This window comes from Nilaparvata lugens, chromosome 3 (genome assembly GCF_014356525.2).
Source record: "Nilaparvata lugens isolate BPH chromosome 3, ASM1435652v1, whole genome shotgun sequence".
In the NCBI taxonomy this organism is placed as follows: Eukaryota; Metazoa; Arthropoda; class Insecta; order Hemiptera; family Delphacidae; genus Nilaparvata; species Nilaparvata lugens.
Genome location: NC_052506.1, coordinates 85524625 through 85552521, shown reverse-complemented (window position 1 = coordinate 85552521; position 27897 = coordinate 85524625). Strand labels below are relative to the sequence as shown.

The window sequence follows — 27897 nt, the reverse complement described above, 5'->3', positions numbered from 1 at the left end:
TTGGACTCAGATAGTATAGAATGTTAATTACATTCTATCATCTCTGTAATTTATGTAATTTACTCTATGTATAAAATGTAATTATTCGCATTCTATACTTCCTGGGTGGACTTCCTCATAGAAACTTGGCATAGCACACATGAATGAATCATTCACTAAAAATCTTTGTTATTTACATTATTTTATAATTGAATGTTTCACTTATGTACATAATTTTATTTTTTACAGATTTCCAACCATGACGTACTTATGATCTCAAGCTTAAATCAGGTAAGATAAACATTTCTACTAGTCACTAGTTAAAAGCATCAAATCACTGTTGAATTTGGAAGAAGTTGCATCTGGATTTCTGAATGCTTGTCAATTTCTAAATAATTCTTTGTCTATGTTGAGGGAAAATCTCTTTTGATAGTTTCTGAGATCATCAATTCCCATCATTGTAATTTCTAAAGTGTTCAGTCAATTTTTCATGTTTTCATGAATTTCTTGCCAGTTACCGGATTCAGAATGAATATTGAGTCAGGTAAGGTCAACATTTCTACTAGTCATTAGGGCATCAAATTACTATTGAACTTGGAAGAAATGGCATCTAAATTTCTGAATACTTGTCAATTCTTTGTCTATATTGATATAAAATCTCTTTTCATAGTTTTTGAAATCATCAATTCCCATCATCGTAATTTCTCAACTATTCAATTTTTCATGTTAATCTTTTATGTTTTGTGATGAATCTTTTCAAATAGATCTCATGAGAAGAGAGAAAAATTGTGATTACTTTTAAAATGAAAGAATTTGCTAAAGGAATAGTTAGCGACCGAGCGATAAAACTTACTTATCAGTAACTGTATATTAGATAAGAGTACCGTTCTGTACTGAACATTTTCTAGAAAATTATTCAATAAAATTATAATTATTCTGCAAATAAAGCACGAATTATTTATGAATTGCTCATTGATTTTGAGGTTACACTTTGTTTACTATCGATCAGATGTTTTTAAAACAGTTCGAACGCAGCTGACTGATTCAAAGTATTGTCAAATGTCATGCCGGTTTTCATGCAAGGTATAATATCATTCCTAAAAATTATAAAACTATCAATAAAGGACCTAGAATTTCGAATAAAAAAATAAAATGTATGTATTATCGTTGAAATTATTTATTATTTAAGAAATTATATTATATGTCAGGTCTTATTGTAACTAACTAGGTCATAGCATGAACAGTATATTATTGATAAAACGGCAGAAATTAATTATAACAGTCTCAAACATAATAAAAATTGTATAAGAATATTAATTTATTAATGATTACTTCAACTGAACCACATGGTAATTAAATCTCTTTGGCAAGCCTAAGCCAATCATAGTGCATAGAAATAGCACCAAAAAGGTGATCGTTTGAAAGCAACACATGTTAATATACTATCAGACAACAAACCTGCCTTATCATATACGCTAGCACATGTACATTGTATGAGAGGAACATCAATCGATAAATTTAAAAGTTTAAAGTTAAATCATCCCTTAATTAATTTTGTGAAGGAAATATTAAATTAAAATTCCCTACGTGCTGAAACCGAAGCCTGGATTGCTGCCGACCAAACGATTTTGATCTAAAGAAGAAAACCACGACCGCCAAGGAATTTCACGTGAGTTATAAGTTTAAAGGGGCCCCAATCTACGCTTCGAAAATATTTCAGTGCAGAAAAACATAAAATTTTCTTCGTCAAATTATTGGCCACGCCGACAAGCGCTTTTAGCATTTAAGAGCCTAGAATTTATTCATATAGAATTTCTAAGAATTTGTAGTTGATTAGCTATCCTCCACTGCCAGAACCACGACCCCGAGCATTTCAAAAATATTTTTTATAATTCATTTTTCACTATTTTTTCAAAACTGTTAAACTTTATCAATTGTAAAATTCTGTCGAATCACGCATGGTATCATGCAAGCACAAGAACATTTTTAACTCTTTTTGTCAATGCTAAATTATTATCAATCTGTAAATCAAATTCTGAATCTGCACTGTATGATCATATATTTTATTATAATATATTCCAGTTTTGTTAATTCGTTTTCTGAGTTCGATTATTTCTTGAGCCTGTCAATTATTGTGTCTGATACGTTCTATATCATCAAGAACCGATCGAATACGATCATCGAAATAATTGAATTAAGCTGGATATTGGAACAGGTCTAAGTGGATGTAGTGAGTGGGGTCAGATCGAGATATTTATTCTTTGTCCTTACCTGCTCATATATCAGCTTTTATCTGTTACCAACCTCGACTTAGGAGCGAATACATCAATTGTACAGCAGATGCAGCCAGAGATCATATAAATTCCTACAATAGAGCTTAAAACCCGACAAGACTCTGTTCTCGAAGTATATTCTGAACGATATTTGGTCCAAATACCGTATTTTAATCCTTCAGAACTTATTAGAGACGCAGTCCCGTAAATTATCTACATCGGGATTTATGCTCGACCTGTATGATTTTGTATGCTCATTCTTCACACATAATAATTTTAAGGTATCCGTATTCAGTGTTTAGCGATCGCTACACTACTTATAAAAATCTCATCATTATACAATCTGTCATTAGAAGAATCAAGGGTGAGCGAGCGTTTAGGCCTCCCGCGATTCCGACAATTGTATTGAATCTTGTAGTGAATCAATCAGTCTGGTGTACACTCAGCGTCCACACCCGCAGTTACAAAATTTATAGCCCCTACACCATTGATTCAGTACAAGATTCACTCTACATGTGTGAAGCCTTCAAAAAACGCACCACATGATTTGCCGGCCCAACGTGAGGCATTTGGATACAGCACTACATGATTTGGCAAATCTCTCTACGTATGTGAGGCGAGTAAAATACCGCTTTACAGTTTTTATGAATTTTTTTGCCAGTTACCGGATACAGAAAAAAATTTGCTTTTGAACTTGAAGTCTTCCTAAACTAGAAATTTCAAAGCTATTTCGAGTCTCTAAACCAAAAAGTTCAACGGTTTTTGATTGTACGAGTAGATCTGGGTGCACTAAAAAGAGTCAGCTGCAGCTGAATCCTCTCATTTTTTAAGAATTCAAAGCCATCTAGAACGGTAATGAAAGCATTTGTTACCTTAAGCTGGGAACTGATAACCCCTGTCGTTTAATCTAGCTAAGAAGCAGTTTGTTTTTGAGATCAGATAAAGTCTAGTAGAGTCAGAGTTTTTCCTTTCGTATTGTAGCTAGATCGAAGATAGACTCCATCTGATATACCTCCATCCTCTTCTCTTCGTTTTTTGTTGGGATAGGTTTAACAGATTTTTTATGGCAGCTATACTGGTTTAATAGCTACAGTATTATAATTGATAGAAAATGCTGTAGTATACAGGTAGTATAATAGTAATATGCTGTTTATAGTATAGAGGTAGTCCCACACTGAAGATTCTCATACAGATGCTATCTTTTTTGACAGGCGCATTGCATACTTATCAGATTTCTATTCTCACAATTAGATACTCCAGAAGCACTTCTATATAACAGATCTAATATCAGGGTTTTCTCATTGGAAAATAATTTGCTCCATCGTCTCTTTGGAAGGATGACATTGTCATAATTCATTTGAATCATTTTTGAATTCAATAACATCTGAAGTAGCCTAATAACCTGATGACCTTGTTTTTATATATTTTTCTTAATAATTATAAAATAACTATTTTACATGCATAATTTTTTTTCAATTATTAAAGACTTTTCAAAGAAGGGTGATATAATGTTATTTTATAAAACTTTTATTTAATAAAAATATGTAGCCCTGAATACATACAATTGAAAAAATCTGCTGAACGTTAACTTTAGTTCAATCAATAATAATAGGTACGAAGAAGTTGTGATTGTGTAATGAGATATGGTATTTGTATGGTTATTTATTTATTTAGCGTATGGCAGATACACAACACATATAAAGCTCATGAGTCTCAAATGCCTACATATACACTATATTTTTCCAATTTCTTCAAGATGCTGTGTAGTTTTTGGTCAGGAGAACATAAGTTTGTCTGACCGCCATCATTTGCTAGTCCATTTAGCGTTACCCAATGTGCACCATGGAGGCGAACTAGAGTTACACATATTTAAGTAAGAAACTGATTACTGGAACAATTTTGAGGTTAAGGAAGGTTGAAACTTAATTTCTAATTTTCACAGAAAAGAAAAAATTTTCGAGAATATCTTCAAATTTGCAAATTATCAAAATTGCTTCAAATTGTAATTTATCATATAGAAACGATCCAAATATAGAATTTGTGTTTGAAATTTGCACCCAAAAAACGTTTAGCCATGTTGCTAAGCTGGTTACTAAGCATTTTTATGGTATTTTTGAGGTATGGTAAACTATTTACCCCACAAGGGCACAATTCAACAGAATCTGACCCACCCTCACATCCCTTTCAATAACAGAGCTCCAATTCCCATAAGCATGCCAAACAGTAGTTCAATATATGATTGCATTGAAAACCAAACTATTGAATTGGATAGATAATCAATGCATCGCGCTATCTGGCGACAACGGAAATGAAGATATTGATGGCACAATTGAAAGGAAGGAATTGTATGGTTTAGTGCAATGTTCAACGCACATTTAATGGCGCTTGAGCCAACTGAAAACAACAGTGTTTCGTAGGCAACGCAACTCAATATACAACACTTCACATGTCAAGCTCATAAATAACAGGAGTTACATATGAGGCGTTTACGGCTTGTGCGACGACAAAATAGGAAATGATTCGCTAACAGGCATGTGTGCATGTGGATTGTGGATAGGTGTGAGAGAATATGAAGAGGCAGTTTTGAAAAATGAAACTACTGTAGTAAACTTCGCTATCGAAGTGCTGTAATGATAATTAATACCAATCTCGTAATTTATCGTTGGTATTTAATAAAGGAAAATCTAGAACGTAGGGCTCGGTAAATCTTTGCGCAAAATACGAGTATAGCCTACACGTTTTCCCTTGCGACCCAACAACGCTGTTTAGCTCGTTATCGTGGAAGCTGATATTACATTCATTAAAAATTTCGCTATATCTGTTGATGGCATCTGCTACATACGGCAGCCTACCCCTAACAATAGGGCCAAATTAGGTACCCCCGGGCGTTATAAACGTAGTAGCGACATCCAAAAGCCTATACTGTTTTTGAAAAAAAATGGCTTTCCCGGCGATTGCGTTAATACAGATCGACATCAGCTTGTGGGAGGAGGTGGAAAAAATTGTGGATGAAGCGAAAAATCCCTGCTTTCAGTTAATTACTACCGCCCTGGCAGATGAATGACAAACATGGTTCTGTGATAAAAAAAGAGGCTTAGCAAATTCTAATTTAGGAGAATGGAGATATCGGAAGTAGCTGCAGCGGTGGGGGGTGAGAGAGAGAGCGTTGAGCGGGAACCTTGTCACCAACATTACCGTTCTAAACTAGAATCTGTTTCGATTTCCTTTCCAATTAGATCATTTCATAGAGATTTTCTCATAATTAAAAATATAGAATAAAGGATTTTGATTTTCTTCTGAATTGGATAATAATTATATATACATTTTCTCTAAAACTAATAACGATTTTATTTTCAATGAGATCATTGCATAGAGATTTTCTCATAATTTAAAATATAGAATGTGGGAGGGAGAAGGGTTTTAATTTCCTTCTGAATGCGATGATATTGTGTATAGATTTTCTCTAAAACAAATAACAATTTTCTTTTCAATAAGTTCATTGCCTAGAGATTTTCTCATAACTTAAAATATAGAATGAGGAAGCGAGAAGGGTTTTCATTTTCTTCTGAATTGGATGATATTGTGTATAGATTTTCTCTACAACTAATAACGATTTCTTTTCAATAAGTTCATTGCATAGAGATTTTCTCATAATTTAAAATATAGAATGAAGGATTTTGATTTTCTTCTGAATTAGATAATAATTGTATATACATTTTCTCTAAAACTAATAACGATTTTCTTTATTTTATTCATTCTGTAGTAGAATTACAATTATTCTAGTCTATAGTTACACAAAAAAGTATAAAGTTCATGACCATCCCTCTAGGATCAGCTTGTAGGTTATTCAAGCTTCTAGGCTTGAATAAAGTAAATTAGTCATTCAGTGACTGAAATAATTAAGTATTGGTCTCTTGAACCAATTTATAGTAAACTGAAGAATACTCTTTATGCAGAATTTATTTCAACTATGAAACCTTAATTTATCAAATCAAAATTACTCCATTAGTATTCCTTTCTACGACAAATATCTCCATGCAGATGAATATCAATTTTCTTTTCCTTCAGATACCTTGAAAAGTGACCATTTCTGCTCTGATTGCAGGCCACAATGAATCACTTTTCCGCCCTGGTGCGCAAAGTACTACTTTGCGTACTCCAGATTTGCAGCATGACAACGCAAAATAGTAGGTTATATGGAGCACCAGTGCAGGAAAATGAAAATTAAGTTGGTAACACTGATTCTGGTATAATGAGGTCCACGTTATAATGACAGTGGAGAACAGCGTTGCCTATTTATTATGTGCCTTTATAGTCATTTCAATGCTTACATAAGATAAACCCCCTTCAAGCAGTCAGATAAATTTTCAATTGAATTACTAATAATTATAATTGAATTATTATTTTATTTCAAATAAATTAAGGTTTTTATTAATAACAAAATTAAACAGAAAAACATTTGATGGATTTCAGGGAATTTTACCCATAATTAATCACTTTTCATATTCAATGGTAACTGTAGGAAAAATTTAATGTGAAATACGTGCACAAAGTTCGTTTGCTGCACTCAAGAAATCTTAATGCCGCACTCGCCTACGGCTCGTGCGTGAACGTTTCTTTCGGTGCAGCAAACTGTCACTTTGCGCACTAGTTGCACAAATAACTATTCTGACGAACTTTATACAAGCCGATTGTGATACTTTTTCGTGTAACTGTAGACTGGACTTATAATTTAACTGCAGAATTTGAAGTTATTGCACATTTCTTATCATGAAATTATTCAACAACTTCAAATTCTGCAGTTAAATTATAAATCTAGTCTACAGTTACACAAAAAAAAATTACACTCCGTTTGTATGTTGTCTGTTGACATGATGATTCAAGGTGTTTATTTTCGTCCACGATCCCCGAATTGAAAGGCTCAAAAGTTGGTGGTCGCCTCATGACAGTAAATAAATACGTGAGCATGATGGAGGAGGGAGGAGTGTCTGAGGAGGAAGGGGAGTGAATGTTGGTGAAACAGAGATAGAAGGAAGGTGAACGTGACCTAGGAAGAGATAGAAGGAGAGGGTGAATGTGACCAAAGCAGAGGAAGAAGGAGGGTGAATGTCACCAAGGCAGAGATGGAAGGAGAGGGTGAGTGTGACCAAAGCAGAGGAAAAAGTAAATTCGTATGGCTTTTGTTGGTTGGGAGTCCCTTGCGGGAAGGTCCCACCGCCTGAATATATAATTTAAGGGGCAATGGGTCAATGGGCCTTACGACTGTCATACTTCAGCCGGGACCGACAGTTTAACGTGCCCATCCGATAACACGGGAGTGATCTGGTTAAAAAACTTTTGGTTATGAGAGGGATTGAACCCGGGATCTCTGTGCTGCTACGCAAGCACTCTATCCACTAGACCACGGATCACTCCAAAGCAGAGGAAGAAGGAGGGTGAGTGTGACCAAGGCAGAGATGAAAGGAGAGGGTGAATGTGACCATGGCAGAGATAGGAGGAGAGAGTGAATGTGAGAGAGGAAGTGATGGAAGAAGAGAGTGAATGTGACCAGGGCAGAGATAGGAGAGAATGAATGTGGCTGAGGCAGTGATGGAAGGAGAGGGTGTATGTGAGAGAGGCCAGCTTGTTGCCACCGCGGATGCTCGGGTGAATGAATCGACGTCTATTAGTATTCAGAAGGTGTGTGGTCACGTGGTCAGCCTCTGTGCTCCAGAACAAGAACTGCTGGTTGGCGTTTGTCAGAACAGTGTTGATCAATGGTTGATGGCTGAAAAGAAAAAGAGATGAGTGAAAAACTGGAGCGAAAAGGAGATGGAACTAGTGGGAAGACGGTAGCTGAGGAGATGAGATGGGTGAAAAACTGGAGCGAAAATGAGATGAAACTAGTGAGAAGACGGTAGTGAGAAGCTGAACAGATAAGTACAGAAAGAAGGCAGTAGCAAGGAAGAAAAAAGGAGAAAGGCTGTATCAAAGTATAGAAGAAGAAGGCAAGTGGAGAGTGAAAGGGAGAGGATGAAGCTAGAGATCAGAGTAGGAAAAAAGGGATGAAATTAGAATTAGAAACAAGACATGAGAGATAACGTTAGGAAAGTACAGAAGAAGAATGTATCACAGTATAGAAAGAGGGCAAAATCGGAAGGAAGAAGATAGGGATAGAGGTAAGACAGTAGAGAAAAAGAGATAAAAATAGAAAGAAGACATGAGAGATGACGTTAGAAAAGAACAGAAAAGAATGTAACAAAGTATAGAAAAAGGGCTTGTAGAGAGAGGAAGGGAGAAGAAAGACTTTATCAAAGTATAAAAAGAGGGCAAGATCAGAAGGAAGAAGATAAACATAAGACATTAGCGAAACAGACAGGGATTTAATTGGAAAAAAACAGAATAGATGACGTTAGAAAAAAAACAGAAAAAGAATGTATCAAAGCATAGAAAGAGGGGAAGGGAGAAGAAAGACTGTATCAGATTATAGAAAGAGGGCAAGAGAGAAAGACATAAGATAAACATAGAGATAAGACAGTAGCAAAAACGAGATACAATAAGAAACAAAACATGAGAGATGACGATAGAAAAGAACAGAAAAAATGTGTATCAAAGTATAGAAAGATGGCAAGTAAAGAGGGGAAGGGAGAAGTAAGACTGTATGAAAGTAAAGAAAGAGGACAAGAGTGAAAGGATAAAGTTAAAAATAGAGATAAGACAATAGCGAGAAAGAGATAAAATCAGAAAGAAGACAGTATAGATGACGTTAAAAAAGAACAGAAAAAGAATGTATCAAAGTATAGAAAGAGGGCAAGTAAAGAGGGTGAGGAAGAAGAAAGACTGTATCAAAGTATAGAAAGAGGACAAGAAAGAAAGAAAGAAGATAAACATAAGACATTAGCGATAAAGAGATAAAATTAGAAACACAACAGAAGAGAGTGGCAAGGAGAAAAAGAGGGCAAGAAAGAAAGAGAGAAGATGAACATGGAGATGGGACAGAAGAGGTAAAGAGATGAAATCAGAAAGAAGACAGAAGAGATGACGTTAGAAAAGAACAGAAAAACAATGTATCAAAGCATAGAAAGAGGGCAAGTAACGAGGGGAAGGAATAAGAAAGAGTATCAAAGTATAGAAAGAGGGTAAGATCAGAAGGAAGAAGATAAACATAAGACATTAGCGAAACAGAGATAAAATCATAAAGAAGACAGTAGAGATGACGTTAGAGAAGAACAGAAAAATATGGAAAGAGGCAAAGAGCAAAACAGAGATGAAATAAGAAGGAAAACAGTAGAGATGACGTTAGAAAAAAACATAAAAATACTGTATAGAAAGAGGGCAAGATCGGAAGGAAGAAGATGATGATGGAGATAAAACAGTAGCGAAAAAGAGATAGAATTAGTAAGAAGACCAGAGAGGAAAAGAGATGACGTTCTAGAAATCCGGTTGATACTCTTCTACTTGCACTTGCTACACTGTTCTAATGGCTATCTTTGAAGCTGAAACTATTTAGCTCATTGCTTGAGGGTGGAATTTGCATCGGCTACTTGTTTAACCGGTTATAGGAATTTTGTAATCCTTTGCGATGTAAGTGATTGTTTATCAAAATTTGATGATTGTGTTAAACTGTTGATAATCAAAGTTCAATTTGAATGTAGTCTAGTCGATCTATTTCTGATCACATCGTGATGCCATAGGGGAAAGATAGCGAAGGTACCTTTCTTGCTATTTTCAGATGGAATTAAATAGAGAATGCATTTATTCAAATGCTAATTAATTGATAATTATTATTTAACGAAAATACTGAATAAATGCTGTAAATCACCCCGAAGACTTCTGCTACTGCAGACATTGACAACAGGGTTAACAGCTAGATGGGAAATCTCTCTATGGGCAAACCAATTAAACTTATCTATCTTATAATTATTTCACTAATATTTTACTTTCTACACAGAGAAGAAGTAAGAGGTGAGAAGTAAGTAATATTCCTTCTACTTTGTGCTTTCTAAATTACTAATTATAATTCCAAACTCTTTGTGGAATTTTTCAATTGTATGATGAACTATCATCAATATGATAATAATATGACTTTGAGTCATATTTATGTATTTATTCATACATTCAAAGAAACAATATTATTTATATCTGATTATGCGAAAGAAACAACAGGCTTAAAGCCCAAAACTGTTCCTTCCCCTAATTTTGATAGAAATATTCCAAAAATAGGTTATGATTATCACCTCGTAATTTCTGTTCAATTTTGTGACCAAAATATAGGATAAACCAAAAGTATAAATTACGATTGAAATCTAAGTACCATTTTTAAATTATTTAGTCACGACAAATTTCGGCTATATAATGCCATTATCAATAATAATAATGATGTTATTTAGTAATAATGGCATTATATAGCTGAAACATGTCGTGACTAAAAAATGATATGAAAAGGATACTTAGATTTAAATTTTTATTTATATTCAAAAGTAGCCCTAGAGAAAAAAAAACAATTTAATGGCGAATAATAAAAATGTATACTCTAGAAAATTCGAAAATCAAATCTTATAGAAATATTCTACTCTATTATCTCTGATAACTGTATTATAACTGGAAAATACTGTATTAATTGAACAATTTTTAAACTAGAAAAGAGATTCAGACCTACTAAAAAAATAACTTTTCAATTCTGTGTATTTCTGTTTGTGTATGTGTAATTCTTGGAATATCAATTGAACAATCTTGCAACTATAGGTCCATGTGACAATGGAAGTGAAGAAAGATAGGAGAAAATGTATATTAGAAATATTTTTGTAACAAATTGTTGTATATTTGATCAATAAAGGCGATTATTATTATTATTATTATTATAATAAGCCTCTGTTTCATCAATGCCTTCTGTAGATGGTAACCGATACAGGTTTACTGATGTAATATTAACTGTTCATTCTCGTTTAAAATAATCAATTATATTTTATTAAGCAAGAAGTTGTATTTTTCATTAATTTCATAATGAATTTCCAAAATTAAGATGAAATATTTTTTAAATTAATTATCAATTCTACATTGTTAAAAGACGATCTGGCAACAAAGCAAAGCGAGAAAAAGATGGCGCTATCCACTTTGTTGAATGATAGACAAGCATAGCAATACCATTGCTAATCAAACACTGCCATTATAAAGTGGACCTCACTATAAAAAAGTGATTCAGACTCACTTCTAAAATCATAGCTATTCAATTTTGTGTATTATGTGTCTTTCTGTTTGAAAAATAATTCAATAACCTCAAGGCCATCTCTAATACAAGGCCCCGACCTACGATATTGCAACGTCGCAGCGTTGGCCTAGAATCTAGAGGTGCGTACAGATTTACGCGCCGCGAACATGAGCAATTCACTTTTAATCAGCTGATTATATCTGTATTTTTACAGAAACGGTAAGATACAGATATAAAAAGCTTGGCATCAGCTGATCTGTACGCACCTTAGTACATGATTGGTGAAAAAGATCAGCTGGTATTTTTTAAAAACTTTTCACCAATCATGTATTAGATTCTGGGCCTACACTGTGACGTTGCAATATCGTAGGGCCTTGTATTAGAGGTGGCTATGATAACATACCTAATGTTGTGACTCAAGTGACTGAGAATCCCTTATATTTCCTGGCAAGGCGTTTTTTTACAATATATTTTTATACAGAGATTTTTTACAATATATGTAGGATTCAGTTCATAAAAATTTGTTCTAAGCTGTTCAGTACGAATTTCATTTCTGCGCCTTGTGCTAAACACTGCAATGCCGTTTGGAAAATCGACAGGATACCGCGTTGCGGCTTTTGATTAGAATTGTTCTACTAGATTGAATCCCCAGAGGAACATTATTACAAAACGTTCAATAGAGTCGGACCGAAAAGACGACATAGAGTTCGATTAAGCTGGAAGACAGAATCCAATCCGGGGTCTCTTAATAACTAACGAGCAATCTTTTATGATGTCTCATGAACTGGAAAAGGAATCGAGATGAGAAAAAAGCCACTGACTGATTGCATATCGACGTAACTTCCGATTGAAGCGTGAGAAGGTGTCCACTTTTTCCTCGGTTGCTTCTTGTTCAACAGTTTCAATTCTCGTTCTCGTTGAATTGTAAAAGGGAAACGGAGGAGACGCTACTGATAAAAACTACGACAATGACACACTGGATCTCGAACCTTAATGAAAAGCCGCACAGATCCTCTTTTTCCGGTCATAGTCCCTCCTTCTTTCTTACAGATCACACTTGTCCACTCTCCTCAAACAACTTCCTCCAATGATTCTCTCCTCTCACACTCTCTCTCAATCACACTCACCCTCTCTTCCACTCTCCCTCATACCCTCTTCCTCTGCAGACACAAGTTGCTCGAATCAGAGTTGTCTGTAGAATATAAAACAGGTGATAAAGTCGATGGGATCCTTTTCTCTAGATAAAAACGAACGCAGTTCACATTGTTATTTCTACGATTGACCATCGTTAGTGTAGTATTTGAAGAGCGATAATAAACGTAGATTTTTACTGCGGTATTGGAAAGTGCTCGATATGGAGCAGGACTAGAATGATAAACTGAATCTGAATGTAAAGATGCGTACAGACTACTTGTGATTAATTTCATCCGTTGGATGGAAAATTACCTACTCATTTAGTGTAGAATAGAGTGTTGTGGATTGAAATATACCAATTCCAGACCATCCATAATTTGATGTTGGAAGGAAACTAACAAAACAAACAAATCAAATAACACATCGCAACATTGTATAACAAGAAATATCACCGTCGAACTAGACTTAAAGCTGTGCAAAGGCTAAAAATATACTTAATACTGGTGATATTTTTCAAATTTTTCCGATTTGCATATTATCAAGCTATCAAAATGAAAAGGCATTCTTTGGAAAACATTTTTTTTCTGATCATTACTTTTTGAGATATGAGCGAATGAAGTTTGAATTTTTTTGGACAGAACATTTCAAATTCGGTACGATATAAATCCATGAGATTTAGAGGATAAATTCTTCATGGTGTTGTTGATCTAGTAAAACAAAATTTTTTTTTGAAAATATCAATTTTTAAGATAGTTATTCAATTTACTAAAATAACCAAAAAAAAACTTTTAGTTGAGTTATTTTTGGTAGATTTAATAACTTTTCCCAAAATTGATATTTTCAGAAAATTTTTGTTTCACTAGATCAACAATACCATGAAGAATCAATCCTCTGAATCTCATGGATTTATATCGTACCGAATTTGAATTGTACTGTTCCAAAAATTTAAACTTCAGTCGCTAATATCTCAAAAAGTAATGATTGAAAACTTTTTTTTGAAAAAAAGTTTTTCCTGAGAAAGAAAGCCTTTTCATTTTGATAGCTTGATGATGTACAGATCGAACAGTACTTTGTAATTCTTGCCTGGGATGGATTTTCTGAAGCATTGCAGTGCTTGGCTTTTACAAGCTTCAGGTAAAAACTACTTCTAAAATGCAGAAAAATGAAGAAGAGTGTTGCTAGTACTCATAACGAATATAGACTTATGCATTTTTTTAATGAGCTCATAAATAGGTGTACTCAATATACCATGTAATACTTGCCCCTGGAATCTACGTATTTTTCTGCAGCCTTGCAGTGCTTCAGGTCAAAAGCTACTTCTATAATGCAGAAAAATAAAGAAGGGTGCTGCTAGTACATACGAATACAAACTTATGCATAACTTTAAGGAGCTTATAAATAGCTGTACTCAATATACTATGTAATTCTTGCCCCCGGAATCTACTTATTCTTTCTGCAGCATCACAGTGCTTGGTCTTACATGATTCAGGTCAAAAACTACTTCTATAAATGCAGAAAAATAAAGAAGGGTGCTGCTAGTACATTTATACATTTACACTTATTCATACATACAAAAATATAATTTACAATGATTATGAATGATTGGGAAAAAACATTATTATGTTATACATAACGAATACGAGCTGATGCTTAGCTTGAAAGAGGATCATACATAGATAGATAATAACACAAATCGAAGCTTTCCTAGCAGTTCTAGATTGCTCTCCTTTGAAAGTCATTACAATAACAATCCTGCATGAGTGCGGCGCCTGTTGTATGTTGAACGGTCACTGATCCAAGCTCTTCAGATGACGGAAGGAGTGTCCCAGACTTCAAACTTACATCATCACACATCAGAATGTGTTCAACCGCGCTTAATGTTGTCTAGTGTGCGAGTCTCTCATCTGATGAGCAGAAAAACTGTAATTTTTCCGAGAATGAGATGAGGAATTTTGATTGTCGAATGCACTAATTGTATGGAATTAGCGAACGGCCAGATTCAGATGAAGTCGGCGCAGTCATTTGACGTCATTAAGAATTAGTTTCCGTTTCCCCAGCGAACGTCGCAGTTCTGCCTCCTTTTGATTATCGGCCAAACATTGAACCTCTGTACTTATTATCTCCGGCATCGGCGTACGAAAAACATTTTTTCATCGACGATTACTGTCAGTTAGAGAGCAAAAATGATTCCGGGCCGCTATCTTGTAACCGGTTCCGATAGCTAATATTCCCCTACCTTGCCATCAATCTACAAGAAAACAGAGATGGGATGATCTCACCTACAAACTAGAAGAACAGAGATGGGATGATAGTGTTATCCACAATAGCGTGTTGAAAAATACCTGCTTCACAGGACACCAGCTACACCTGGCTCAGAGATTAGCTCCAATTTTCTACGTGATTTCCTCTTCAAATCTCATTTCTCCGCATCATGCGTTGCACTTTCAACATGTATTTAATTTTTACATTTGCCCTAATCGTCAACATTAGCCTTCCTTATTGCTCTCATCTCCTCTCAACAACTACTTCATTTTCCATCCACTTGTCGGCCATTCCAAGGAAAATGGCAATAAATATTGAGAACAAGAGGATTACATGTCTCTCTCACAGGTCTTCCTTGTTGAATCTGTTGTCTATAATCATTTCTTTGTACTGTTAGTAGCAATAAACTTATTCAGTAACACAATCTATTCTAATTCGAGGAAAAGATCCACGAGAAAACTTTAGAAAATTATCAACTTACGGTTTAGTACAGTCTTTTTGTGTAGTTGAGAAGTTGATATTGTGGTAATTATTCATATTGAATGAAAAAGAAACCCAAACCGGTCTTTCTAATTATCAATAAATCAGTGGTTTTTTGACAATTTCTTAGTCTTTTTCATTCAATTAGTACAGTCTATTTGAAACATTAAATTGTCTTATGAATCTTGTATTTTGGCGAAATAAATATTCTATTCTATTCTGTTCTATTCTATTTCAAACATTTCGGTTCAGTAAGTCTACAGTTGAGCCTGCTTTCCGAATCCTTTATTTCTGCTTCGCCACTTTTTGTTTTTCCGCACTACTAATTGAGCTCATGAGTTGATCACATGAAAAATTATTAGAAATGAGAAATATTTTCAGTCAGTTCACAAAAATCTAATAATTTTTTTTCAGAAATGAACAAAATTCAGACTGAAAACTGATATTGTAGTGGATATACAGTGCCTGTATAATCAAACAGAACCTTTTAGGTTAAGTCGTCATGTATAGATGACATTAAAACTGGAGGAACTCCTCTTCCCCGTCGCCGCCACATGGCTCGGACAAAGATTTGAAAGATTTTGAGATTCTGTCCATTTTAGTTATGAATTCACATTACATGGAATGCTGGAGCGTTTTGAAGATTTATTTTTACTCTCACTGAAACTAGAACAATCGTACACTTTCGTTGTCCCTCTCAAGTGATGTAAAGTGTTTATTCGAATGACAGAAGTTTTAAAACGGTGGCATAACTGCCATAAGAGCTGTTATGTTCAGGTGGAATGAGTGCCGTAACATTTAGAACATAAATAAAGAGTGAGAAAGCAGCCTAGTGAGTGTAGTGTCAAGTTCTGACGGTTCACATACGAGATTAAAGTACACACATAGAGGAGTCACGCTAGCAGCTAGTGTATTGTCGCTTAATACGTTTGTTGTTGTCACATTAAGCTTCTAACGTTTGATAATAGCATATTTTATTCGTCGGAGGTTTACTGTCGATCATAACGTAGGCTCCGTTTCACCTGAGCTCAGCTGTGTGCAGTCTCCCTGCATCTCTCGACTTGTGCACTAAAATGTACACTACGAGCAATAAAGTCACCGGTTCTACAGTCGTTGCACTGCTGCATGATAGCTCAAAATTATTGCAAAATACGTCTGTAACGCGGAAAAGCCGGAGCGTTTTTGAAACAGCCTCCGCTATTTCTGGATATGAATGGGCGCGTTGATGTTGAAATGCGCGGAATTCACGTTTCCCTGTTGTATGAACGGAGAGTGCATCACTCACTCATATCTATCATAGTGGAGTGGAATACTTCACTGGAATGGTTAATATTTGAGACCGATCATTGAATATTTTATAGGCGATGTGAGATATTTTAATTGACCGAGCGTAGTGAGATCTAAGATTCAAGTCGACGGTTTGGCATTTCTCTTAATGTTTAAATGTTTATATGTTGCGCATTTACGGCGAAACGCGGCAATAGATTTTCATGAAATTTGACAGGTATTCTTTCTTCGTATTCGTTCTTTTTAAATTGCGCCTCGACGTATATACAAGGTTTTCTGAAATTTTGCATTTCAAGTATAATATAAAAGGAAAAAGGAGCCTCCTTCATACGCCAATATTAGAGTGAAAATCAGACTATAGAATAAATTATTCATCTTAAATCAGCTGACAAGTGATTACACATATGTGTGGAGAAGCCAGTCTATTGCTGTATTTCCATAAGGTCTATAGTTTCAATCAGGTACTTGTGGATGAGAATACTGCGTGAGGTCTACTGTTCACAGAACTACTAGTACAGGCGATGTAATATTAATTATGTCAAATTTGACTGTAGTAGTCTTCAACCTATATTTAGATGGGTACAGACTTGAGCGCCACGAACACGCGAGTTTCCCTTTCCATCAGCTGCTGCTATGCTTATTAAATCTCTACCTTGCTGTTCCTGTACAAATACAGATTTAATCAGCTGATGAAGATCGAAATGCGCTGGTTCGTGGTGCACAAGTTTGTATGCAGTTTGTGGTTCCAATTATCTTATTCATGCATCATTCAATTCAATTTAATGTTTATTCATCTTCAATTAAATTATTCAAAGTTATCAGTTGCTTGTTGAGTGTTATAATTACTGTTTACAAACTTCATTCAGTGATATAGGATTGAAGTATCTTTTAAGTTGAAATTAGTAAAAACAAATTTGTGAAAATCGATATTACAAACAAATTATCAACATTAAATTTTCAACCAAGCAAGGAACAATTTGTGATGAAGATTTAGAAAAACTTCTAGCCATTCGTTCTTCAAACTCTATTCTCTAGTTCACAGAAACTACAGTAACTATATTACCAAGTAATATAGTTAGTATAATATAGTTACTGTAACAGAAACTTGGTATGATAGGTTATGGTATGAAGTTGTTATGACACTTTGCTTAACGACGAAAATATCTTTCATTCTCACAATATATGCACAAGTATTTGAATGACCTGTCAATTGCAACCATCTTGAAATCCTAACAATATTCGAAAATGTATACTTCCAGTTATTCTAATAGGGCTACGTAAATATCCAATTATTAGTAACCTTGTAATATTTTTAGATTTTCAATTTCAAATACTACACGGGTACTAGTTATTTTCTATAAGACAGTATAATTCCACAAATTAAGAGTTCGGATGTGACTTTATCGGAATCCTGATCTATGAACTTTATTTTCGAATATATTCCAAGCTTGATTTTGGTTGAGAAAAACTCAGTTTTCCTATGAAGTTCGAACCAATGCAGCACTTTGTACTCAATCATTCCAGACGGAATAAATAATTGATGATGATTTAGCCGATTGAGACGCCGAGTAACTTTCAGCGTCGAATGAATCAAATATTCTGTTTCTCTTGCATGTTCCAATTCGTCGGCATCCGTCGGCCTAAGGTCCAAAATTAATTTTCTCAGTCGTTGAATCCGGTAATTTCGTTACTCAGAGCTCAAGTTGAGAGTTATCAATCATATAATTTCAAATTCAAATTGAATAACTTTGAAAATCTGGAGGCTTGATTTGGAACTCCGATGAACTGCTGGACAGATTACTTTCAAATGATGGAATGAGATCTAGGTCAGATGTCAATTTCTCCTTCATGTTTGGATAAATTCACTGATGTTGGCTGTAGCAGAGACAAGAAATATAGGTAGGAAATAAATATCTTACGCTTATTCTTTATCTATGGCTGTAGTTAATTTGTTACGGTAACTGTTTTACCTGATAGCTGGCAACTGGAAGAGATACATGAAGTAGATGGTATCTTGGAAGTTTTTAATATTACTTATATCATAGGAGATCGGTTATTCATTGTAATAACATGCGGGAAAATAATTATTCCATGATTATTCTATTTTATTTCATACAGTATACTGGAATAAAGAAATTGAATTGAACTGAATTGAATATTCAATATAGCCTACTTATACTCAATTTACACGGAAATGTTTTTCTGTGTAATTTTATTATTGATAAAAACCTTAATCCTAAAATCCTAAAGTCCTCGTTGTCCTTGGTTATAATATATAATTAATAATTAGCGCGTTGTGCTTCGTTGCACCTCTGCTCACTATACCAGCCACAGCAGTCACTGTTACCAACTTCATTTTGATTTTGCTGCACTGGTGCTCCATATTACCTACTAAGTATTTTGCATTGCCATGTTGCAAATCTGGAGTGCAGAAAAATTTTTCCCGCACTAGAGCGGAAAAGTGACTTTTTGCGTTCTGTAATCAGTGCAGCAATGGCCACTTTTCAACGTAACTGTAGGAAAAAAGTATTAATTAAATAAAAGTGTAGAGAAAGAATGTAAACTGGAGAAATTATAGATTAGAACTGTTGGCTTCCCTGGAAGACTTTTGCAATAGAAATTAATATTTTAGGATGAGAAATAAGAGAACAAAATTAATGGTTAGTCCTAGTGACTAGTTTTAATAGAGATAATAAAAAAGTGGCCGAAACAAGTCGTAAATAAACAGTTTCAAAAAAAGGGACTTGGATATTTATTTCTTTCTAGTTATATACAGTTATTACAGCTACATACTATCCTTGGATAGTACTCATGTAGTCGGTGATATCCGTGCAAATATTTGTGAATAGTGTGCAAATATTTGCACATATTTCGGCTCAGATCATAGATGGATGCAAAGTTGTGGATCGTTGACAGGGTTAAACGAATTTGATGAAAGATAAAAGGACACGGACAGAAACGTTGGCCATTCAGGCGTCGGTTGGGAGGGGGGTCGGTCACAAAGGCTATTAAATGAGAAGGCTGTAACCGTTTTAGTGAACTCGGGGGGCATTTACTTGTCGGAGGCGCAGTAAGTCTGCCGTCGTTGTCGCAAACTACAAGAACAATAATGGATGGCCGGGCGCGTCAAAAGTCGCGACACTAAAGCCTGGCGGTGTTGTCTTTCTCCCACCAAATAACCCCCCGCGCACTTAATTACGGTTCACGTTATTTTGTTGTGTGTTGTCGCACAGAGGTCGTGTGGTTAGGGTGAGTGTTGGGTGTGGGAGGGGGTGGCAAAGGTTTTTGGACACCGCCTCTCTATTACGACAACAAAGGTGACTGAATAGGCTCTGTCCTGTGTACGGCTTTAAAGCTAATAGAAGTGCATTCTTCATTACATTGCCTTCTCTTATGAAGGCCCAACACATTGCTGGATTTATGTTCCTCATGAATATGGTTTTTCATGCATGAAGTGTCAATTATAATAATTTTCACCATCGAACTACCCAAAAAGATCTTAATTGCAATTATCAAATTCACTCAATAAAGCTTGATTACTTATTCCAATAATTTTTATGTCGTTTATGGATAAATTAATAAACATGATTCATCCATCGATTTACTCAGGAAAATCGTAATTGTAATTTACATACTTACTCACTCCCATGGCCATCTATATCTAAGTTGATATTTGGCCACACCAACAAACTGTCTCCACGTAGTTCGCTCCTCAGCATCTCTTTCTGTCGCTCAAAGTCTCTCCATGTCAGCCTTAACCTGTTGCCACCATCTCTGTCTCATCTTGAACTTTATTTTCATCTTGCTCTTTTTCTTGTTCATCATTCTCTTCTTTTTTCCTTCATATTCACTTAATAGCTGTGATAAGTTCTGAATAATGTGTTGTCTTTTCGGTCCCAAAATTTTATAGTTTTTTCAAAGTTTGGAATTTTCCAATTATTTGTAATTAATTTGATTCAATTTAGAAGTATCTTCTTCATTTGTTTTTGTATGTATGGATTGTGAATTGAGTGTGTAATTGAAGAATTTTGAAGTGACACATAACCTCTAGGTAAATTTGGACTGTTGTAAAAATTAGAATTGAAACCGTTTTGGGCGTAAGTTAGCCTGTGGTACTTTTCTGTGAGTTGAATGATTCTGAATGATTGAATAAATAAACGCCTGATTATTTATATCACTCTCTGATTGCCTAAACAGTCACTTAATATCGCTTGAAAGCCATCACCCGAATTCGTTATGATTTAATTTTAAAGTGGACTAGTTTTACCGTGGTGGCGTGTAGCGTGACGTCAGTCGTACGATTCACGAGATACGGTTGTGTCGTGCTCGTGGACAGGTATAAACGGAACACAGCATCGAAATGCACAAGTTGTGTACTCCCAGTTGGAATACTCAGCGCTACGTTGACTTCCGATACATTTTTATCTGAGGGGTTGGACTTCTGCAAAAATTATCTCTCTCTGGAGAGTTTCCAGCGCGTCTGCAAACCTTTCGGTCGTGGCGACGTTTTTTTTCTGTCGTGCAGCTCCGATGAAAACCCTACGAGCAAAGGGCTCGTTTATGCGTTATCGCGGAACCAGAGTGACGATCAGAAAATAGCGCGACTCTCCTTCTAATTTTTCCTTGGACGTGGCACGTACCAAATTAATTCTATCTCCGGTAGTTGGAAAATAGTGGTAGTTTTATATGCATGGTGAGTAATAGTTTTTTAGGGTGGTATGTGGATTAACTTCAGAGCATGAACTGACTTTTATAATTTATGAAGTTTTGTATTTAGACTATGAAGCACTGGTAATATTGTGATCACTACTAGAGCCAGTGTTCTTTCTCCTAAATCTCTGGACTGAGAAAAAATTGAAAAATGTATGTGTGGATAAATATTGCATCACCCTTTAGATTCTATCCAAGGGATTCTTTCCAATTTTTATTGACAAGATTGAAAAAATATAATTAAAAAACCTAAAACTCTCTTATAACTCGAAATAGAAATCTCATTATTAATTAAACAATCTGAAATTCTCTCATAACTCAAAATAGAAGTCTCATAACTTGAAGAGCATTGTTAGATGAAGTCATGATATACAAAATTATTCCGGATTGAAATAATAGCAGTAGAACTACTCTCAAGTAATTCGAAATATCTCATTTAATATCTGGTTTGAAGTAAGTAGTCTAGTATAAACTTTATAAATTAAATAAATGAAATGTATTTAAATTAAGAAGTTGGAAAAGCTATTACACATTTGAATAAATAAATTATCATTGATTTTTGCAGTTGAATGGATTAAGCGGAATCAAGCTATAAATTGAACATAGAACCGCAATTACGTTATTGTCCCTCATTGAAGCTACAGTAATGAGTAACATAAAATCAGCTGATAGTTGCAGTTATAGTAGTATTAATTTTTCTGCTCAAAATTTTCAAGTTTATTTCAATATTATTGAAACTTTCGGATTGTTTAGTGTTATTTCCGGCTCTTATCAACCCTTCGAAATTCAAAATTCATCAGTCATATCTCGAATACTCTGAGTGTATTCTCTGAGTGTTAATCTTTGGTGAAAACAGAAATTTCAAACTTAACCTCACTTTGGACTATTTATGTGCCAAAATCAAGGAATTGAAGAAGTTTTTGGCAATTGCCTGTTTCTCTTTCCAAATATCGTGTTTGTGACTGTTCTAATAAATAAACATTTATATTGCTATTTTTTTTTAATTAGAAGCAATCAATTCATACATCTATTCCGTCATAATCAGTGAATAAGAATATGAATTCAAAATCCAAATTCTAGTTCCTTTATCCAAATAAATCAACAAACAAACAAATACATTCCAAATAGGCAATAAACATATTGTTTTCCAATACTTATGTACCAAAAACTCATATAACACTGCAAATACTACTTGTATTTGAATAGCCTACTAAGTGCCGGTTGCACAAAAGCCGGCTATATTTCTATCCTGATTAATTTCACGAGAACCAATCAGAGAAGCCGTCTTTACAAAAAAGCCTTCTCTGATTGGTTCCACGATTAAAGTTTTACCAGATTTTGTGTAACTTGTAATAATATGTTGTATGCTCAAGAGAATTTCTATTGAACTATTAAACGGTAGGGTTATGATAATCCCTGGTGGATATGCCAATATCAATTATTTGTGTTTCTCTTGGTGTGTATGGAGCAGAAAGGGAAAAAATAAGATCATACTTGAATACTAATTTATCATTTGAAAAAATACTACTAAAATTTGCACAAAGAACTTACAATTTTTTGTATGCTCAAGAGGATTTTCTATTGAATCATTATCACTTCAAGAATCAAGAATTATTGAAGTGATAATGATTCAGGAATCATTTATTGTCGTCCCGCGCAAGAGCATTGACAAAGTCACATAACAAATGAAAGTACAAAATAAAATGTATCAATAAAATTAATGCATTCACACATTGTAGGCTACATAAAACATTCAGTAAGTTCAGATAATTACGAGATAGTTAGAGTTGATAAAGATAGTTTTATCAACTTCTTTGACAAAACGGGAAAGTTAAGCCGCGTTTACACCAATGTTATTAGCAGAATGTTAATAATTTAATCCTTATAGATTCTATTAGATTGAATATAACTGATCATACACATGATGAACATATGTGTTTGTCAAGTTCCGTTCAATCTAATAGAATCTATAAGAATTAAGTTATTAACTTTTTGCTGATAACTTTGGTGTAAACCCAGCTTTATGATAATCCCATGTGGATATGCCAATATTTATCATCTGTGTTTCTCTAGATGTGTATGAAGAAGCAGAAGGGGTGAAAATACTCGTTGGATTACAGGAGATCCTTTTATACCATATTTGTACTTAATAAGGCGTCTTATACTCGAAGCCAGAGAAGGGCTACGTACAAACGATTCTGTGGGGAGTCTCTTTGCAAACTTTTTACTTTGTAGGGACCGAACAGAGATGCCACACGTAGGCTCAGTTGGCGGCTTTGAATGTAGAGTCGCGTATGTGAGAGGTTACAGAAAGCATGTCAAAGAAGGGATTGAGAGGTAAAAATGGTGGGTGAATTGTGGTGGAAGGGGATGAGCCTGCAATCTCTGCACTCTTCCGAAGATCAGAGGTTGGTGAGGGGTGGGGGAGCTGCTTCCCTGGGTCGCTCCCGCAAACTATTCAATTGACATTTTTCCACCTCCCCACTCTCCTAACAGAAACCACGACACCCTCCAGAAATGTTCTTTCCCTTGTTTCGGCTGCCGTTTCCTCTTCCGCTTCCCCGGCTTTATACGTCCCTCCCACTCCTTTGCATTTCACCCTCCTTCATTTTCCGCACCGCAGACTCTTTGCCTTGACTCTTCACTTAGGTCGACGTTTCGCCAAAAGTATTCCCCCAACCCGCAGCTGGGGCAACCGACCGGGACAACCTCGAAATGCGACCGCAAGACTCCAGAAATGAACTCAGACAACGGCAGCGTGTGTCTTCAGCGGTTTGAAATCGACTCCCAAGAGATGGCAGCCAAATCTTGTGCCCCGTGCTGGGGCATTGACTAAGCCAGCTTTTGAGTCAACCTTCCCATTAGAATGTCTCCTCTCGACTCTCGACAACTGCGTACTGAATTGTGGTTAGTAAAATGATCATGAAAGCGTATGTCGAACTCTCTTCAAAACCAATGCGGTGCTTGTTATTCTGGAAATGATCGTCATTCACTTTGAACCCTTACCGATATCGTCTTCTTAATGAATACTTGGATCCAACCTCCACTAATAAGGATTCTCAGCTGAGGGGTCGCTTAAGATTCAAAGCTGAGCATGGAAATTGGAAACCCTCATATACTTTGTGGTGAACTATGAAGATATTGATGCAGAATAATAGCGGAGGTAAAATATAATATTGTATTCTCTTTTCTCTCTGATGATAGTCAATAATATTTCTTCACCAATTATTTTTTCACTGTGATATATCTATCATCAAATTGTAATATATGCATGCCATTGCAGTATTTGGCAATTTACCGATTTAAATTGATGATGATGCATAATATCATAGAGAAGCAATTACGTAAGTAGATGTCCCATGGTATAGGGAATTTATGTCGCAACTTTTACTGTTATCTCAAGCCGTTTCATCATCATCATCATTATTGGCACTACAGCCCATGTAGAGCCTTAGCCTTCACAACCACATCCTTCCACCCCTCTCGACATTCTGCTGTTCTTCTCCATCTTCTTACACACAGTCTTCGCAAATCCTCTTCCACATCGTCAACCCAATCTCAAGCCGATTACTGTTGATTATTGTCAATTTTTACTGTTTTGTTGGGGTGAGAGTGTATGAACGGCAAAATTTGAGAGACTACCAGTGTCACACAGCTGCATAGGAAAGAACTACGTGAACTATCGGCTTGGGATAACAGTAAAAGTTAAACATAAACGACATAAACGCCCTATACCATGGGATATCTACTCATGCTATCGTTTCTCTATGATAATATTTCCTCACCAAGTATTTTTTCACTGTGATATATTTATCATCAACTTGTAATAAAGATGCATGCTATTGCAGTATTTAGGAATTTACAGATTCAAATTCAACAAAACTTCTCTCTCGATTGAGGTGTAAGTTGTTTGCCATAAATTAGTTGTTTGTTATATTTGGGGGAATATACAACAATGAGACTTCTAAAAATATTGATAGTGTGTATAGATGCCTATATTTATTTATTTGTTTATTTATTCATTAATGTATTTATTCATTTAATTATTTATTTATTTATCTATTTATTTATTTATTTATTCATTTATACATTGATAGATACAATATCATTCTCAACTATGAATGATTGGGAAAGGAACAACAGGTTTAAAGCCCAAAACTGCTCCTTTCCCAAATTTATATAGAAATTGTCCAAGAATAGGTTATGTTTACACTTCACGATTCTTGTCCAATTTTGAGTCCAATTTGATGATATAGCTTACACACATGCCTAGTAATCTATTAAAGATAGATGTGTTCAGCTTTTACGGTTCTACAATCATGATGGAACTTTCATGTTATTCGTTTCAAGTGAAATATCAGAACAAATATCTTGCTAGTTTTACATTGATGGTTGATTGTGGTCTTATCATTCTATCATTCTCATCCTTTGCTTTGCTTCAATTTGCTTCCCATCTGAAGTGAAAAATTGGAACAAATATCTCGCCGTTAATTTTACATTGATGGTTGATTGTGGTCTTATCATTCTTTCATTCTCATCCTTCGCTTTGCTTCAATTTGCTTCCCATCTGAAGTGAAAAATTGGAACAAATATCTAGCCGTTAATTTTTCATTGATGGTTGATTGTGGTCATTCTCATCCTTTGCTAAGCTTCAATTTGCTTTGAATTGAAGAGTAAGTTAGCTGAAAGTTAGTTGCTATGTTTGGGGAGATATATAGGAATAAGACATTTGAAAAAATATTGATAGATGATGCTTGTTACGTTCAATCTGCGAGAAATCATAAGTACGGCAAAATATCTTTGAACAAAAATCGATGTGTTTGTAACTGACTCGAGACTATACAGTTGGAATCCAGTAATATATATATATATATATATATATATATATATATATATATATATGTAGCGAGTTTTTGCAACTTCAGTTATGTCGCTTCTCGCACCCCAATCGCCATCTTTCCTTAGGAAAGTTTGCCTAGGAGAAGAAAACTCTACACAAATTGACTGGCCCTCCAGGTTGGGGATGGAATCGTTAGGCCAGCCCCCTGACATTCAGAAAAATTTTACTTGCTAAAAATTCCAATAACAATCCAGTAATAATAATGAAAATTATTACCATGATGAATAACCAATTGTATGTGTTTTAGATATCTGTAGAGTAGATCAATACAGTATAATCAGTGCTGAGCAGTGCAAACATATTATCTAATTTGGTCTAGATTAGAGGTTGATTGTTTTTCCAGAATATATCGAGCGGATGTGAGAAGAGCCTCAGCTGAAATCCCAGTTATCAGTGAGATAATGCCGATTTGGCCCTATGACTTGTTAAGATTTATCCGGCTTACCAGCGATGCAAGATGGAAGGAAAGCTAATCATTCGCTTCGAATTGGTCTCTCTTTTTAGAGAGAGAAGAATACATCCAATCACCAAGATGAAGCCAGTCTGCTTCTGGACGTGGACGATATAAAAAATTCTATAAAGGAAAATATATTGCCCCTTGAAAGCGGGCGGCAAGTAAGGAGACGTCTTGTGAAGAGAAGGAGAGTGGACAGGACATAAAGTTGACGAGAAGGAGATGTCCCGAATGACCAAAGCATCCTCTACGCGTTTATCTAGAGGAGAGTATTGTGGAAAGGATGAGAAGAAGGATAAAGAAGAGGAAAAGGGAAGGATAAAGAGCGCGTTTTAGAGTTCAAAGCGGCTGACTACCCTCTCGTCCACCCTCCCACCTATCACCACTACTACAATTCAAACAACACTCATACGAGAGAGCATCCTCTCTGCTCTCGAGAACCAATTACCTCAAACGATCCTCTCTGATTAGAGTTAAAAATTGGCTAGCCACTCGACCGCCTGCCGAAAACAGTGTCCAGTGTCCGATGTCCCCCTTTTCATCTCCTTTGGACAATTTTTTCGCCTGTCCCCTCCCAAGTAAAAGATGTGTGCTAGTTTACCTCTCTTCACAGCTGCCTTCCGAAGCTAAATTGAATCATCTCGTCTGCTGGAGCTCTCTTAAACCAGCTCTCAACACTCGACCAGTTCACCACACACTAGTTTTTTTATTGACAACTATAACGTTATTTCGATTCCATAATAATAGTGTTTTGTGACATCAGTATGTTGTTCATTCATGAAGATCTCATTCAAATTCAATCAATTTCTGATTGATTTATTTATTGATTCATACAACAAGTACATCATCAAATATGATGGGGAGAGAAAAAAAAGGTTACGTCCTTTTCTTCTCCCAGGTTTAGATAAGGTTACACATAGTCCTCGTATACAACTTGAAATCAACTGAGAAACCTCTTTAAAAAAAACTTTTTTTTTATTTTATAAATAAAAAAAAAGAAACCTCTTTCAAAGCATTCTCAGTATTCTTTTTCATCAGAAATGCCCAGACTATAACGAAAAATTGAAAGTGTAATATTTAAGCTTCGAGTGTGACGTTTTATAATCATCATTTCTTATGTTTGTACAACATTACTTATCATCAAAATGATACTGGAGGAGGAAAGCAGGTGAATTCTTCATGGATTGAATTTATTATTTAATATCTTTTAATTCCTCTCAAAAATCCAAAA

At 35.1% G+C, this 27897-nt stretch overlaps 1 protein-coding gene across 2 annotated transcripts in view; it reads left to right on the top strand.

Moving 5' to 3' along the window:
* The window catches only part of LOC111044184 (irregular chiasm C-roughest protein), a 635676-nt gene that overhangs the window by 151177 nt on the left and 456602 nt on the right, over positions 1-27897 (top strand). For both annotated transcript variants that reach the window (XM_039424893.1, XM_039424890.1), the window contains exon 2: positions 229-270. Coding sequence is in view for 1 of the 2 variants with exons in the window: in XM_039424890.1 (XP_039280824.1) it covers positions 250-270 (21 nt within the window). In the remaining variant the exon portion in view is untranslated. The remainder of the gene's footprint in view (positions 1-228; positions 271-27897) is intronic.